Genomic DNA, 15,000 nt, shown 5'->3' with positions numbered 1-15,000 from the left:
GAAGCAACAACATGAAATCCTTCATCTTGATTTGATACAGACATAAAAAAAACACTGTGATGGAAGAAAGACTGTTAACAGTGTGAACAGTCAAATGAAATGACCAATAGAAATTATAAATAGCTGTGCATCATGTGTTACCAGGAGGAGTAGATTCAATATCTGACTGGCTGATCAGATTCAACAGGAAAATGCAGGAAATGTGTTTTTTTGTTTTGTTATTTACAAGAACTTTAATAACATGTAGTGACATGAGCAGCTGTTTAAAATCAAATAACACAATTTATTCAATGAGGCAGTTTAAAGTGTTTTATAACCCGACTGTGGGGGAGGAAGTGATGATGGTGGAAATGGTCTGGCAGCTGTTTCTCTGTGGTGACCTCACAGCTGAGACATTTCAGAGTTATGTTGCTCTCTAGTGGTAAAATAGGGAAATACACACTCAGAGTCACAAGGTTCAGTGTACTCCTTCATTAACAAATGAAAATTTGTGGTATGTGTGTGTGTGTGTCGGTGTGTATGTTTGTAGTGATAGTGTAAGCTGTTTCTTTTATCCTCACACATTTTGACAACTGATAAAATTTTAAAAAGTAAGCTGATGCTTTTGTTAACCTTTCCTGCTTCAGCGTCCAGACCGTGGTCGGGGAGCACAGGGGAGACTTTGTTTACTACTCCAGGACCGAAGTCACCGCTAACTTCGGGGTTAACTCCCTCCACTTTATCAACAGGTAGCAAGCAAGAAACGGGAACTCAGCTTCAATCTTGAGGAGTTGTAGCATTTATTCTCTGTCAGAACAGCTCCAACTGTACATACACTGTACTATTATTGTCACAGCTAACTGCTAACTTAACTCTCTCTCAGTAACACAGTCACAACCGCTCGCTCTCTCGCTCTCGCTCGACCACACACACGCCTCATGCCCCCCCTTCCCTCCCAAAACTTGGGACAAAACCTTTGAGCCTACACATCTGAACATTTGAGATAAACACAGGTATGATGTAACAGGACTCTTAAGCAGGTTTTCAGGAGAATTTTATTTATTAACTGAAGATAAATATAAATACTATTAGAACAAATAGGAACAAAAATGACACTAGAAAATGTTGCAGCTCCTCTAGACAAAATGTAGTTCACCAAAAAATCATGTTTTACATTCACCAATAAATAGATGATTGATTAACAATTCATTATTAATCATTATCTTGTAGATGATGTAAAGAAACTTTAACTGAAGTGAAAACATTTAGACAAAAACAGATCACATGACCTTAAAGAAGACGTAAACTGTCATGTAGACAAATCAATTTTTCCATTTACTTGATATGAAATAAAGTACATCTATCAGTACCACAGATAAAACCCGAATAAATCCTCTAACATCAATAATCTGAACATTAACAATAATGTTACAATGACATTAACATTTATCATCCGCATGACAAATACAGGACGTGAAGATGGCAAATGTATAAGATACAAATATAAGCTCTAAGAAGTGTTATTGCTTTAATACGTGAGTTTCAATGAAAAGAGGAGTGTCTAAATATTCAAAAATATATTTATATTGTGTAAAATTGTGGAAACGTTTGAACGTTGGAAATGTTTATGTGTAAAAAGAGTTACAGCTGTTACTTGGTGTGGAGGAGCAATGTGTGTTGGAAGACTAAAACATAACTCAGATATTTATACTTTGGTTAAAGTGAGAGAAGTTGGTATGCAGTGTTCAAACTGTAATCACAATGAAACAAAGAGAGAAACAAAAGCTGTGTTTATTCAATCGTGGCCTAGTGCAGAATCTTCATAAGTGTTTCTAAAACGCAACTGTCAAACTAATTATTGGTGAAAGCATGAGTAGTTGAACATTTAAAGTTTTAGGTTTGACTCCAGCATTAGAAGCAGAGGTTAAAGTGCTGCATGTCTCCCATCATCATCAAAGACAGTACATCACATGACTAACTGACATGAATTTGATATCTGAAGACAAAAGATGCCCCACTGGAGTAACGTTGTGGCTCTTTGGTGTCTGGTAGCTGCTGCAGTGATTCATCTCCACCAAAGGTTTGAGGAAACAGCTGGACAGCAGCATCAGTTCTCTCCAGATGTTGTTACTCCTGCAGTGGAGGATTCACATCAACATTAATGCTTCTATCAGCTCTCAGATAATCTTCACAGATATCAGTCTTCACTGCATCCACTGACGACCTGAAACTCATAAATCTGATCTATGAATTCACACTTTAGTTTGATGTATCATGTGACTTTCTGACGGGTCCTGTGATGTCACATCTCAATATTCATTAAAACAAGTTTTGTTAATGAACATTTATGGTGCAAAATACAATAAAATATTGAAGCCACAGCATCTTTATTTGAGTTCACTATTCTCCTTTAAATCTTTACTGGAAAGCTGCAAAGACAGAGTAACAAATAGAAAAGGACCTGGAATTATTAGTGGTCATATTATACAGTAAATATATGTTTGATTTTAGTCCAAAATAATTTTAATCAGTATTACATTAAAACCTCAGTGTCAGCTGTTTCCTGTAACTATACTGGATCACTTGACTTAGAAATTCTGCCAAATCAGACAAACAGTTTTTTAACAAAGACAGACTTTCAGTATATTTATGAGAGTATTATATCAGTATACTGTAGCTAGTTTCAGGAGGAGCAACAGAGAGATTCTTCATACAGTATCTGCACAGTGTTGATGACATGATGAAATACTCACTGTGATCAGTTAAGAGCTGCATCTTTGACTGAAGATGGATCAGAGGATGACGAGTCTGAAGCTATAAAAGAAAAGAAAAGTGTTTAATTTAAACTATAAATTGCATTTATCTGTACATAGAGAGAGAGAGAGATAAACTGACATAATACTCATAGTTTGCAGGCCTGAATCCTGAAATACAGATGAGAGATTACAATACTTCAAAATTTAAAATGTCAGAATTTTGAAAGCAAATAAATGTTTTATAGAAACATTGTATTAATTCCACTGATTTCTTCTTTTATTTTGAAAGATAAGAGAGTAACTCTTTAGCTGGAGGTCACGTTACTGAACATCAGCCAGGTTACACTGTTATTTGTTGTTAAAATGACTTGATGATGAATAAAAGTATGTTTGTCTCTCACCATTATCTCTCCTTCTCCAGATGAAGACTCCAGTGATACAGACTGCCAGGAGCAGCAGCAGTCCTACAACACCTCCAATAACAGGACCAGCAGGGAACTCTGAGGGAGAAACTGGAACCAGAACAAAACATTCACAGTGCATCAAGGGCATGCCAATGCATTTTTGGTATTTTCACCTATAATAATGTATGATAATCATACATCATTATTGATGATCACGTTTCTTATTGTCATCCCTTAAAACACAGGACTTTCCCGTCGTGACACACAGACAGTTTGGGAATCCTGTGAGAGTTTTCTACTGAGGAAACTTATTATTGTCCAGGATGTGCAGAGTTGTAAATATGAGTACAGCAGCTCAATTATACTGCCAAAAGCAGATGATGTCTCTTTCTAGGTGAAATTAATGTTACTGGACATGTTGATCTGATGGTTTAATTTGGCATCACAATAATTCATACAATGATCATCTGCAGGTGAAAACCACCTTAGTGCTTCAGACCTCTGTGTGTCCATCCTGTGTCTATGTTGTACCTGTTCCCTGTCTTTGTTGTATTACACCTTTTGTGTTTTTGTTATTGTAATACTAAAGCTTTGTTCTTTATGTTTTTCATCCTGTCATCTTTGAGTTGATCACCCTGTCCTCCCTGAAAGCTCTTGCTCTCTCCTGCATGGTCACATGTTTCCTCAGATCAACAACAGTTCTAGTTTGTTCTTACTGTTTAATAAATCTTATTTTCACATACAAACAGTAGATTGTCTTGTGAGTAATCCCATGACAGTGCAATAAATAAAATACAAGTAAAGTAAAAAATGTGGTCTAGCATTTTGCATGTTGTGTTTCTTTTTTCTGAAATTATGTTTTATGTTTAATTTGGTTACATTTGTGACAGACCTGTGCTCCTAATCATTTGCTGGCACACCACTAGATTTGAACTGTTTTTTGTTGCATTCACTAAAGTAATTTTTAGTAGGTCATGTGCATAATGTAACAAGTAAGAAACAATATTTATTTGAATGAGCAGAACAGCAGTTTTGTTTGTTAACCATGTAATTAACTAACCTTCAGCTCCAGAAAGTCAAGATTGTTTCAAACTCATCCAAATTGTAAAATCAGAGCTCAGGCTTAACATCTTCTAAATGTTCATGACAAATTACATGTATATGTTTAACAAAAAAAACCATAGTAAAGTCAGTATTCCAGTCTTACCCCAGTTGGTTCCGATCACTGCTTTGTCCAGTTTGGTGACGATGTCGTTCTTTGCACCAGAGAGATGAAACACACATTCGTACCTCCTCCAGTCTTCAGGTGTGACTGATGAAAGGTTCAGGTCAACACTCATCTGGAAGGATCCATCATGGTTGGGGAGGATCTCTCCATGTTCCACGTCCTCATGAAGCTCCTCTCCATCTTTCCTCCAGAACATCTCGGCTCTGTGAGGGTAGAAACCTGTAGCGTGGCAGCTGACTGGAGAGGAGGGAGTCTTCTGGAGGAGAGACACTGAGGGAAACTCTGGAGAGATAAATGGTGAGGGTTGAGGGAGGGAGGTTAGAAACAGAAGATGCATTTAAATATTGTTGTATCCATGAAACTACATCAGGTCATGTGATTCTACCTGTTCTCAGCAGAGAGCTCTTCCCAAGGTCCAAATACTTCTTCAATAACTCAGGGCACTGCTGGGTGAGGAAGTAGTTCCACCTTTCATTGAGAGCTCTATCTTTGTTTCGCTTGTGTTTGGTGATGACAGCTTGTGGTTTTAGAGCGATCCATGTCAGTGTCTTCAGGTCAAATGCTAAGAAGTCTTCTCCATCATAACCATACTGAGCAAAACCATTAGCCTCTCCAGTCTCATCATCCCATTCACAGCCATCCATCATCTGGAAGATGTGGACACCTGAGAGAGAGAGAGAGAGAGCAGAGTGAGATCCCACAGAGGGTTACAGGAGGCTGGAGCCTATGTGAGGCTGCAATTTAGAAAATGTCAAGGAACATGTGGAAGAGTCACCTCTTCATTGCAAGACCAACACACAGAAATACACAAACTGACATCAAGGGGTCAAACTTTCCAACCAAAATGTACTTGACCTGCAGTTTTTAAGCATCCAGATCAAACCAAACATGACAAGGGCAACACACACACACACACACAAGCACACACACACACACACAGACACACACACACACACACACACACACAAAGATTCAAATGTAGAACCCTTTTGCTCAGTTTTTCAGTGAATCCAGCACATAGCTACCAGGGAAACTATATATCATATTAATATTGACGACACATTTTGAAAGAGTCCCTCACATTACATGGCTGGTAATAGAGGGAGAGATATGAGTGAAGAATATATGCACATTTAGTAAACTGTGTATGTGTTTGGACATGTAAACATGTGTGTTTATAATGCAACTATATCTGTTTGCTATTTGACAAAAAACACAACTTTACATTTTTACAGTATTTTTACTTACCTTCAGTTTGGTTCAGTTGCTGCTTCAAAATGTCAGCATGAGCTTTGTATTTATGTTGGTGTAATAAACACTTCTGAGTGTACCACTCCAAGTGTTGTGGATCATCTTCAAACATTTTTTGTGACCAGTCCTGTTTGCCTTCCACTGTGTTAATGATGCTGTCACAGTAAACCCATTGAACTTCATCAACCATCCCAACAACCACAAAATCTGGGAAGTTTTTGACTCCAGAGGACATTGTGAAGAAAAACTTCAGCGAGTGTTTCACTGTAAGAGAAAGAAGTTTTAAGGGTTTTTAAGTTCATTTTTTTATAATCATGCATTTATCTATACTTGTGATAATAACATTTAATTACATTCAATATTTTGCCCAGCATGAAACCTCAAACACACAAAGTTAGTGATGAGCTGTTGATGAAAGTAGAACATCTACCAACCTAAGAGCCAGATATTATACTTGGAATGATTGAGACTAAACAAAAGCTAAAAGGAGAGTGAATATTGACCTTCCATTGGCCAGTCAGCCAAAAACACAACTCAAAACATAAATGAATGCTGGATATGTTAATAGGCAATTTTTTGTTGACACATTTGCCATAATGACTAAGACAGCTTTATTAGCCTTACTGATCATCATTTTATATAAGGTTAATAATGACTACATATACATTCAAGTGTAAATCTAATCAAAATGTTAAATCTTGATATAAATATCTGTACACTGCTATGAGATTCCTGAAAGTGAAACAACATATGATGAGAAAAGCATATGAATTACAACTATTTATCACTGTCTTCCTTACTGTGCCTTATTTTGCGTGAATAGTGACAAAATATCTTAATCTTTAAAAATTATGTTATTTTATTATATTATCTAATTTGATTAATCACATTTTTAAAAAATCTGTATATAATTATAATAATTAATATGAGTTATTAGTACAGTAGGAAGCTGCTATCATATGAGCCCAGAAACCTGATCTGTGTTTAGTCGGTCTGGTGGAAAAAACAAAACACTGTAAAAATCTGATGAAATAATTTCAGAAATGTGACTTTAGTGAATAATGTTTAATGACATCAGTATCAAAAACCTCAAAGCAAGAGGGAACAAAAGCAAACTAAATCAGGCCTAGGTCAGATGATTACAAGATAAAGACCTCATAATTACAAAATAGTTTCTTTTGAATTCAGAAATAGAGATATTTCCTCTAAAAAATGAGGTAAATATCTTATTATAGCTAATGGTTATACATTTAGTCCTAATATAGGAGAAGCCACATCATATGAAAACATATTTGAAGAAAATATCTTTGAACTGCTTTTCTGTTGTTAATGCAATGTGCCTCTTTACTAATCAATATCATTTATTGTCTTTAATCAATAATTAATCAGCAGTGAACAGACATGTCAAAATCTGAGGTATGTTAAGTTCTGCAGTAAATGTACAGTTATATTTAAAAAGAGAAATGTAAAGGCTGAAATAGAAGTTACACCAACTGATTTGTATTTTTAATATTAGTATTCAGTAAACAAAAACTAAGCCTAATTAAAAACAGGTACTGCAATATGATAAATATCTGTGAAATTGTGTTTTACTACATGATGCTGGTACATTAAGCTGCAGTTAATAGTCTAAGTGAGAATCATTACACTTAATGAAAGACCAACATCGTCTGAAGCAGAAGGTCATACTCAAGTATCTCCTCTTGTGTCACATAGACTCCACACATGCAGTTATTAAAGTGTTAATACATTTTTGTTTGAGACAGTTTTGAAATATCTGTAGTTTTAAAATACACCGAGATGTGATATAGCCCATGATTTATACCTAGCCTATAGTTTTCACATTATAAGTTAATGTTGTATTCCTGCCTTGCAACACCTGAGTCGGTCTCACAGGTGATCTACAGTACAGCACTGGCCCTCAGAAGGTGTAAATGTAATAAGAATATTGCCTTGAAATCACAGTTAATGTCACAAAGGTCTTCTTATGAAACATTAAATCGTTTGTAGAAAATCCTCCTTCCTGCCCAGTCCTAGGTGGGCGGGACTTAGTCTAAACCTAATGGGCCACACCTGAACTGATGAGAAGCCTGGCTCAGTCTCTCCCTTTGTCTGCTACAGCATGCTGACCTCTGTGTGATATTAGCTACCTTCTCCTGTTTACTGTGCACCAGATGCATAATTTGTGTAAGTTAAGGAAGTGTATTGTAGTTATTGCTGTTTCTGTGTTCAATAACCAAACAAGTGCTTTGATTTGATTGAGATTTATTATAGTACTTTTGTTTACTGATTATTGTTTTCATTTTCCTTTTAGCCTTTAAATCGTCTGTGAAAGTCAACTATTTAAGTGGAAATCCTGTGAACAAAACAGTAAACCGTTGAATGGCTCTCATCTCTGGTCCTCATTTTAACTGGTGGGCCAACGCAGAGGCTCTTTAAATAACTCAGCTACCACAAAGTCAAGTTTCCACAACATCGATGTCATTCGCTGTGTACTTAAAACAAATCCAGATACAAAATGTAAAGACTCCTTTATTAAAGTAATACTTGAGGTCTGTGCTTTGAGATTTCAATTTAATTCTTGTTCTGTGAATATTATGTTGTTTTAATGTATTATATTATTCGTAATCTGAGGTTACAGTATGAGTACACATTTAAAACAATCTGTTAGAGTTGTATGTTTTATATTTAGGTCATGTCAATAATGACACTATTTGATAAAGTCAAAAGAAGTAATCTGACACACAGCCAGATGTTAACAACATACAGAACACAAGAACTGTACAGAAACTGTTATTTCAGCAAAATATATTCAGTGTCAGTGACACCTGAACGACATTACAGGTAAAATTCACAGATTAATCCAACACGTTTCAGACATGAATTAATCTCATTGATACATCTCAACAGTTTATGTAATAGATACTATAGAGAAATAAAAGAAGCAAATTACACTACTAGTCAGAATGGGACGGTGTGTCCAAACTCCGGACTGATACCGTACATGAAAGTTGATTTTTTTTTGTTTTCACAGAAAACATAATTCCCCCCCACCAGGGTTCAATTTGTTATGCATCTATAACTATCCATTTCATTTTAATGGAAGTGTAAGTTTCCTTTAATTTCATGTCTATAAGGTATGTGAGGAAGTAGGATAAAGATACTCTGTGATTATCTTCAGTATAATAAGGATAGCTATGCTCCAGTACAGCAATTCATACAAATAACTGGATGTAAGTAGTAAACTGCCATGAGACCCTAAATAAATTCTGCTCAGTTGTTACACTCATATGGTCTCAGTAATTATTTTATGGTAAGCTGAAGCAGTGGTTACAACTACAGTAGTAGAAAAAATGTTTAATTACATGGCATTCATTTTGATTTGGCATGTTGAGACTGGAACACTGCTTGAATAATAGTCTTGAATAATAAGAGACCCATGGCGGGTATGCGTCTTGTTATACCCCCGCGGTGATTACGCGCCGGTCTATAAAGGATTTGTAAATAATTTATTTACCATTGCTAAAGCCATTGATTAAACCCTTTACAAAGGACGACTTATCAAAAATGGTACAGGTAAAGCTTGATGTAAATGGCGTAAAAGTGCCCAATTTGAAAGTGAAAGTGAACTGTATCACTCTAGGCCTTCTACACTCTCACTTAAAACCAAACAAGTAATTTTCGACAACTAAATGTTAAAAAACAAAAAAAAACAAAACACATTTTAAAGTTAATCTTACCTGAAAGTGTGACCGGAAAGAAGATGAGCAGAAAAACAAGCTCCATTGTCTTCACGGCATGACTTTTTGGGGAGTCCTGTTGAGTGACCACTGCAGTGGACAAACTAGTCGCCGTTTTAATTTTGTTGTGCGTCATAATGTGTTGTTTGGGAAGGTGGGACCAAAATACACCAGTATCATATTGCACCTGATGCGTGAAGGTGTCCAGCTCACTGACTATCACTAATCTATACAGACACACATTTTACCCTTGGAGCAAATGTAATAATTATACATATTTGACAGCTGAAAGTACAAAAAAAAGATCTACAAGTTCACTGATTCACAATAGTGTGCATTCGGTGATTCAGTGGTGCGATTTTTACAGTTGTCTGGATTTATAATGGACAACTATTCTGAATTGCCTGAGTCAGAACATCAGTTATTTTACTTCGATTAGTACGACCCGAGAGGGCCCATGCGTATCGCTACACAGGCATATACTATAGGCTACTGCACATATCTCGGTTTGAATTATCCTGGTGAATTATCCTGGTATGACCTTTGCATACAACAAGAGTAACCTAGTTAATCATGATTCACACAGCGGTGAGTGCTGAACTGCAATTGGACCTGAACTTACATGGCACTTAACTCGCTTTGATCTCTCCTGAATAGATCCTTGCTTGTGATTTATTAACTCTCATGTGTACGTCTCTTTGGATAAAAGTGCCTGCCAAATGAAACTGTAACATCGTAACATTGATCGATTGTTCAGTGTCTAAAATGTCAGAAAATAATTTTTTGAAAAATGCATATCATATTACATATTCAGATTAATTGTTTTGTCTGACCAACAGTCAAAGACCTAAAGATGTTGAGTTTACTGTCACTGGAAACTGTGGAATTGCAAATATTCACATTTCAGAGGCTGGTACAAGAGAATTATAATTTATTTAGTTAAAAAATTACTTAAATGTTCAATCAATTATCAAAATTGTTGCCAATTAACGTTATGTCAATCAACTAATCAATAATCATCTAATCATTTCAGCTGTAGAGTTATGCCATATATAGAGTGGGGGACAACAGGGGCCCAACAACAAACCTTTGCCTCAGGGCCCAATAGCAGGTTAATCCTCCAAGTGGAGATGTTCAAAACTGACACTCTTTTTAAACCTTTTAGACAAACTGTAATCATATTGTTCCAGAGGGTTTATACAATTGTGTTGCACCGCACTAAGATAAATATCACTACTGAAAAAGCGACTTTTTCAAGGTCACAAATACCAACCAAAAAAAGACTTTTTGACTAATTTTTATGATGTTAATTTATTGTGTATCTGTTTTGGGTTAGTAGTTCTCTGATTTTTAGCCCTCAGTGAGTCTGTGTTTGGTGTAGGTTGTTTAGTTGAGACTACTGATATATTTGTGGTAAATGTCTTTAGTGTTGCAATTTACTTAATTAATTTTTTTCCCTAAAAGTAATATTTCCCTACATGAATTTGTGGCTGGAGCCTATGTGAGGCTGCATTTTAGAAAATGTCAAGGAACATGTGGAAGAGTCACCTCTTCATTGCAAGACCAACACACAGAAATACACAAACTGACATCAAGAGGTCAAACTTTCCAACCAAAACGTACTTGACCTGCAGTTTTTAAGCATCCAGATCAAACCAAACATGACAAGAATCCTCATCCCATCTCCATTTGCCATCAAATAGGTGCTGATTTTAAGGGTTTATATACACTTTATATCATTAACCTGACTGTGGGGACTTCAAAAGGAAGTGGTGAAGAAGACTGAGTGAGATGTTTGTTTCCTCCTATAGATGCAACAATTGTGTTAAAGGTTTCTGAATGACAGTTTCTGCTGTCATCAACACAACACTGACATTAAGGAAATAAAACAGTGAATTTATCTGTTAAGAATTTTACTACCAACCTCCTTTCTGACATCTAAACATCATGACCATCACTTACAGTACAGAGGTCTATGCAGGTGATCGTTTCCAAAAGTACTTTGCTGTATATCTGTTGCTAAGTTTTGATTAAAGACATGTTTTGCATTTATTTGATGATAATTTACAAGTGTTTAAACCTTCAGTAACAAGGTTGAAAAGTTACAGTTTAATTTTCACTTTAACTGTATTGGTCTGATCTTTCATGGAAACAGGCTGTTTGTAAGAATCTTGCTTTAACTGTTGAAAACTTTATATCAGGAAACTCTTTGTTATGTTGGAGGTGTGTAAATGCTCTGACAGCTGTTTCTCTGTGGTGACCTCACAGCTGAGACATTTCAGAGTTATGTTGCTCTCTAGTGGTGATATAGGGAAAGACACACTCTGAGTCACAAGGTTCAGTGTACTCCTCTGTAGTAGTGTAAACTTTTTCTTTTATCCTCACACATTTTGACAACTGATAACATTTTAAAAAGTAAGCTCATGCTTTCTAGATGTCAGGGACAAGCTTCACTAGAGTGTTTCCCAAAACTTGGAAGGAAACCTTTAAGCCTACACATCTGAACATTTGAGGTTTACACAGGTATGATGTAACAGGTCTTCCTGTCTTAAGCAGGTTTTCAGGAAAATTGTAATTATTAATTGAATAAATTGAACAAGAATGACACTAGAAAATGTAGCAGCTCCACTAGACAAAATGAAGTTCACCAAATAAAAAAAGAAGATAAGTGAAAAAATATTTTTTCTAATTCTCATTTGACCTCATGTACAAACAGGAGATAATTTCTACACCTAATGTATGTGACACATATAAGAGCTGGGACATCCAAAAAATCATGTTTTACATTCACCAGTGAAAAGATGATTGAGTAACAATTCATAATTGATTATTAACTTGTAGATGTGGAGACAAACTTTATCTGAGGTGAAAACATTTAGCCAAAAACAGATCACATGACCTTAGAGAAGACGTATACTGTCACGTAGACAAATCAATTTTTCCAGTTTGGCAATATGAAATGAAGTACATCTATCAGTACCACAGATAAAACTCTCATTAATCCTTTAACACCAATAATATGAGCATTAACAATAATGTTATAATGACATTAACATATATCATCCGCATGACAAATACAGGACATGTGAAGATGGCAAATGTATAAGATACAAATGTTTAAGCTCCAAGAAGTGTTATTGCTTTAATATGTGATTTTCATCACATATGGAGGAGTATCTAAATAATCAAAAATATATTTATATTGTTTAAAATCGTGGAAACGTTTACAAATTGATGTTTAAAAAGAGTTACAGCTGTTACTTGGAGTGGAAGAGCAATGTGTGTTGGAAGACTAAAACATAACTCAGATATTTATACTTTGGTTAAAGTGAGAGAAGTTGAGATGCAGTGTTCAAACTGTAATCACAATGAAACAGAGAAACAAAAACTGTGTTTTTTCAATCGTGGCCTAGTGCAGAATCTTCATTAGTGTTTCTAAAATGCAACTGTCAAACTAATTGTTAGTGAAAGCATGAGTAGTTGAACATTTAAAGTTTTAGGTTTGACTCCAGCGTTAGAAGCAGAGATTAAAGTGCTGCATGTCTCCCATCATCATCAAAGACAGTACATCACATGACTAACTGACATAAATTTGATATCTGAAGACAAAAGATGCCCCACTGGAGTAACGTTGTGGCTCTTTGGTGTCTGGTAGCTGCTGCAGTGATTCATCTCCACCAAAGGTTTGAGGAAACAGCTGGACAGCAGCATCAGTTCTCTCCAGATGTTGTTACTCCTGCAGTGGAGGATTCACATCAACATTAATGCTTCTATCAGCTCTCAGATAATCTTCACAGATATCATTCTTCACTGCATCTACTGACGACCTGAAACTCATAAATCTGATCTATGAATTCACGGAGTTACGAATAGAAAGGAACCTGGACTTATTAGTGGTCATATTATATGTATGTTTGATTTTAGTCCAAAATATAAAACTACAGCCTTAATTACATTAAAACCTCAGTGTCACCTGTTTCCTGCAATGATACTGGATCACTTGACTGAGAAATTCTGTCAAATCAGAAAAAACAGTTTTTTAACAAAGACAGACTTTCAGTATATTTATGAGAGTATTATATCAGTATACTGTAGCTAGTTTCAGGAGGAGCAACAGAGAGATTCTTCATACAGTATCTGCACAGTGTTGATGACATGATGAAATACTCACTGTGATCAGTTAAGAGCTGCATCTTTGACTGAAGATGGATCAGAGGATGACGAGTCTGAAGCTATAAAAGAAAAGCAAAGTGTTTAATTTAAACTATAAACTGCATTTATCTGTACATAGAGAGAGAGATAAACTGACATAATACTCACAGTTTGCAGGACTGAATCCTGAAATGCAGATGAGAGATTACAATATTTCAAAATGTAAAATGTCAGAATTTTGAAAGCAAACAAAGAAAACACTAATAAATATTTTATAGAAACACTGTATTAATTCCACTGATTTCTTCTTTTATTTTGAAAGATAAGAAAGTAACTCTTTAGCTGGAGGTCACGTTACTGAACATCAGCCAGGTTACACTGTTATTTGTTGTTAAAATGGCTTGATGATGAGTAAAAGTATGTTTGTCTCTCACCATTATCTCTCCTTCTCCAGATGAAGACTCCAGTGATGCAGACTGCCAGGAGCAGCAGCAGTCCTACAACACCTCCAATAACAGGACCAGCAGGGAACTCTGAGGGAGAAACTGGAAACAGAACAAAACATTCACGGTGCATCAAGGGCATGCCAATGCACTTTTGGTATTTTCACCTTTAATAATGTATGATAATCATACAACATTATTGATGATCACATTTCTTATTTTCATCCCCTTAAAACACAGGACTTTCCCCGTCATGACACACAGACAGTTTGGGAATCCTGTGAGAGTTTTCTACTGAGGAAACTTATTATTGTCCAGGATGTGCAGAGTTGTTAATATGAGTACAGCAGCTCAATTATACTGCCAAAAGCAGATGATGTCTCTTTCTAGGTGAAATTAATGTTACTGGACATGTTGATGTGATGTTAAATTTGGCATCACAATAATTCATACAATGACCATCTGCAAGTGAAAACCACCTTAGTGCTTCAGACCTCTGTGTGTCCATCCTGTGTCTATGTTGTACCTGTTCCCTGTCTTTGTTGTATTACACCTTTTGTGTCTTTGTTATTGTAATACTAAAGCTTTGTTCTTTATGTTTTTCATCCTGTCATCTTTGAGTTGATCACCCTGTCCTCCCTGAAAGCTCTTGCTCTCTCCTGCATGGTCACATGTTTCCTCAGATCAGCAACAGTTCTAGTTTGTTCTTACTTGTTTTAATAAATCTAATTTTCACATACAAACAGTAGATTGTCTTGTGAGTAATCCCATGACAGTCCAATAAATAAAATACAAGTAAAGTAAAAAATGTGGTCTAGCATTTTGCATGTTGTGTTTCTTTTTCTGAAATTATGTTTTATGTTTAATTTGGTTAGATTTGTGACAGACCTGTGCTCCTAATCATTTGCTGGCACACCACTAGATTTGAACTGTTTTTTGTTGCATTCACTAAAGTAATTTTTAGTAGGTCATGTGCATAATGTAACAAGTAAGAAACAATATTTATTTGAATGAGCAGAACAGTAGTTTTGTTTGTTAACCCTGTAA

At 35.7% G+C, this 15,000-nt stretch overlaps 3 protein-coding genes across 4 annotated transcripts in view; all 3 read right to left on the bottom strand.

Moving 5' to 3' along the window:
- Nucleotides 1–31, bottom strand: part of LOC121913610 (major histocompatibility complex class I-related gene protein-like) — a 6,130-nt gene extending 6,099 nt beyond the window's left edge. For both annotated transcript variants that reach the window (XM_042436328.1, XM_042436330.1), the window contains exon 1: nt 1–31. This exon is cut by the window's left edge and continues 24 nt beyond it. In XM_042436328.1, the coding sequence (XP_042292262.1) occupies nt 1–25 (25 nt within the window). In that variant the 5' untranslated portion in view covers nt 26–31.
- Nucleotides 32–1,630: 1,599 nt separating this feature from the next.
- LOC121913486 (major histocompatibility complex class I-related gene protein-like) lies at nt 1,631–9,428 on the bottom strand. Its single transcript, XM_042436141.1, has 8 exons — nt 9,359–9,428; nt 5,616–5,882; nt 4,753–5,031; nt 4,310–4,649; nt 3,137–3,306; nt 2,886–2,903; nt 2,733–2,793; nt 1,631–2,112 (listed from the first exon to the last, which is right to left on the bottom strand). Exons 1-7 carry the CDS (start codon nt 9,402–9,404, stop codon nt 2,738–2,740), a joined length of 1,176 nt encoding a protein of 391 aa, XP_042292075.1. The 5' UTR covers nt 9,405–9,428; the 3' UTR covers nt 1,631–2,112; nt 2,733–2,737.
- A 3,302-nt stretch (nt 9,429–12,730) lies between these two features.
- LOC121913611 (major histocompatibility complex class I-related gene protein-like) overlaps nt 12,731–15,000 on the bottom strand; it is a 22,326-nt gene continuing 20,056 nt past the window's right edge. The window contains exons 7-8 of the mRNA XM_042436334.1: nt 13,530–13,590; nt 12,731–13,094 (exon numbers count right to left, since the gene is read on the bottom strand). Of these exons, the coding sequence (XP_042292268.1) occupies nt 13,535–13,590 (56 nt within the window). The 3' untranslated portion in view covers nt 12,731–13,094; nt 13,530–13,534. The remainder of the gene's footprint in view (nt 13,095–13,529; nt 13,591–15,000) is intronic.

The sequence above is a fragment of the Thunnus maccoyii genome, chromosome 15 (assembly GCF_910596095.1).
Source record: "Thunnus maccoyii chromosome 15, fThuMac1.1, whole genome shotgun sequence".
Classification (NCBI taxonomy): domain Eukaryota; kingdom Metazoa; phylum Chordata; class Actinopteri; order Scombriformes; family Scombridae; genus Thunnus; species Thunnus maccoyii.
Note: the sequence above shows the minus strand (reverse complement) of the source record. Positions and strands in the feature narration are given on the sequence as shown.

Coding starts and splice junctions, on each gene's coding strand:
- LOC121913486 (XM_042436141.1), bottom strand. CDS start 9,404: ATGGAGCTTGTTTTTCTGCTCATCTTCTTTCCGGTCACACTTTCAG. Junction 5,883..9,358: donor CTTTCCGGTCACACTTTCAG/GTAAGATTAACT, acceptor TTTCTCTTACAG/TGAAACACTCGCTGAAGTTT. Junction 4,650..4,752: donor GAGCTCTCTGCTGAGAACAG/GTAGAATCACAT, acceptor TTATCTCTCCAG/AGTTTCCCTCAGTGTCTCTC.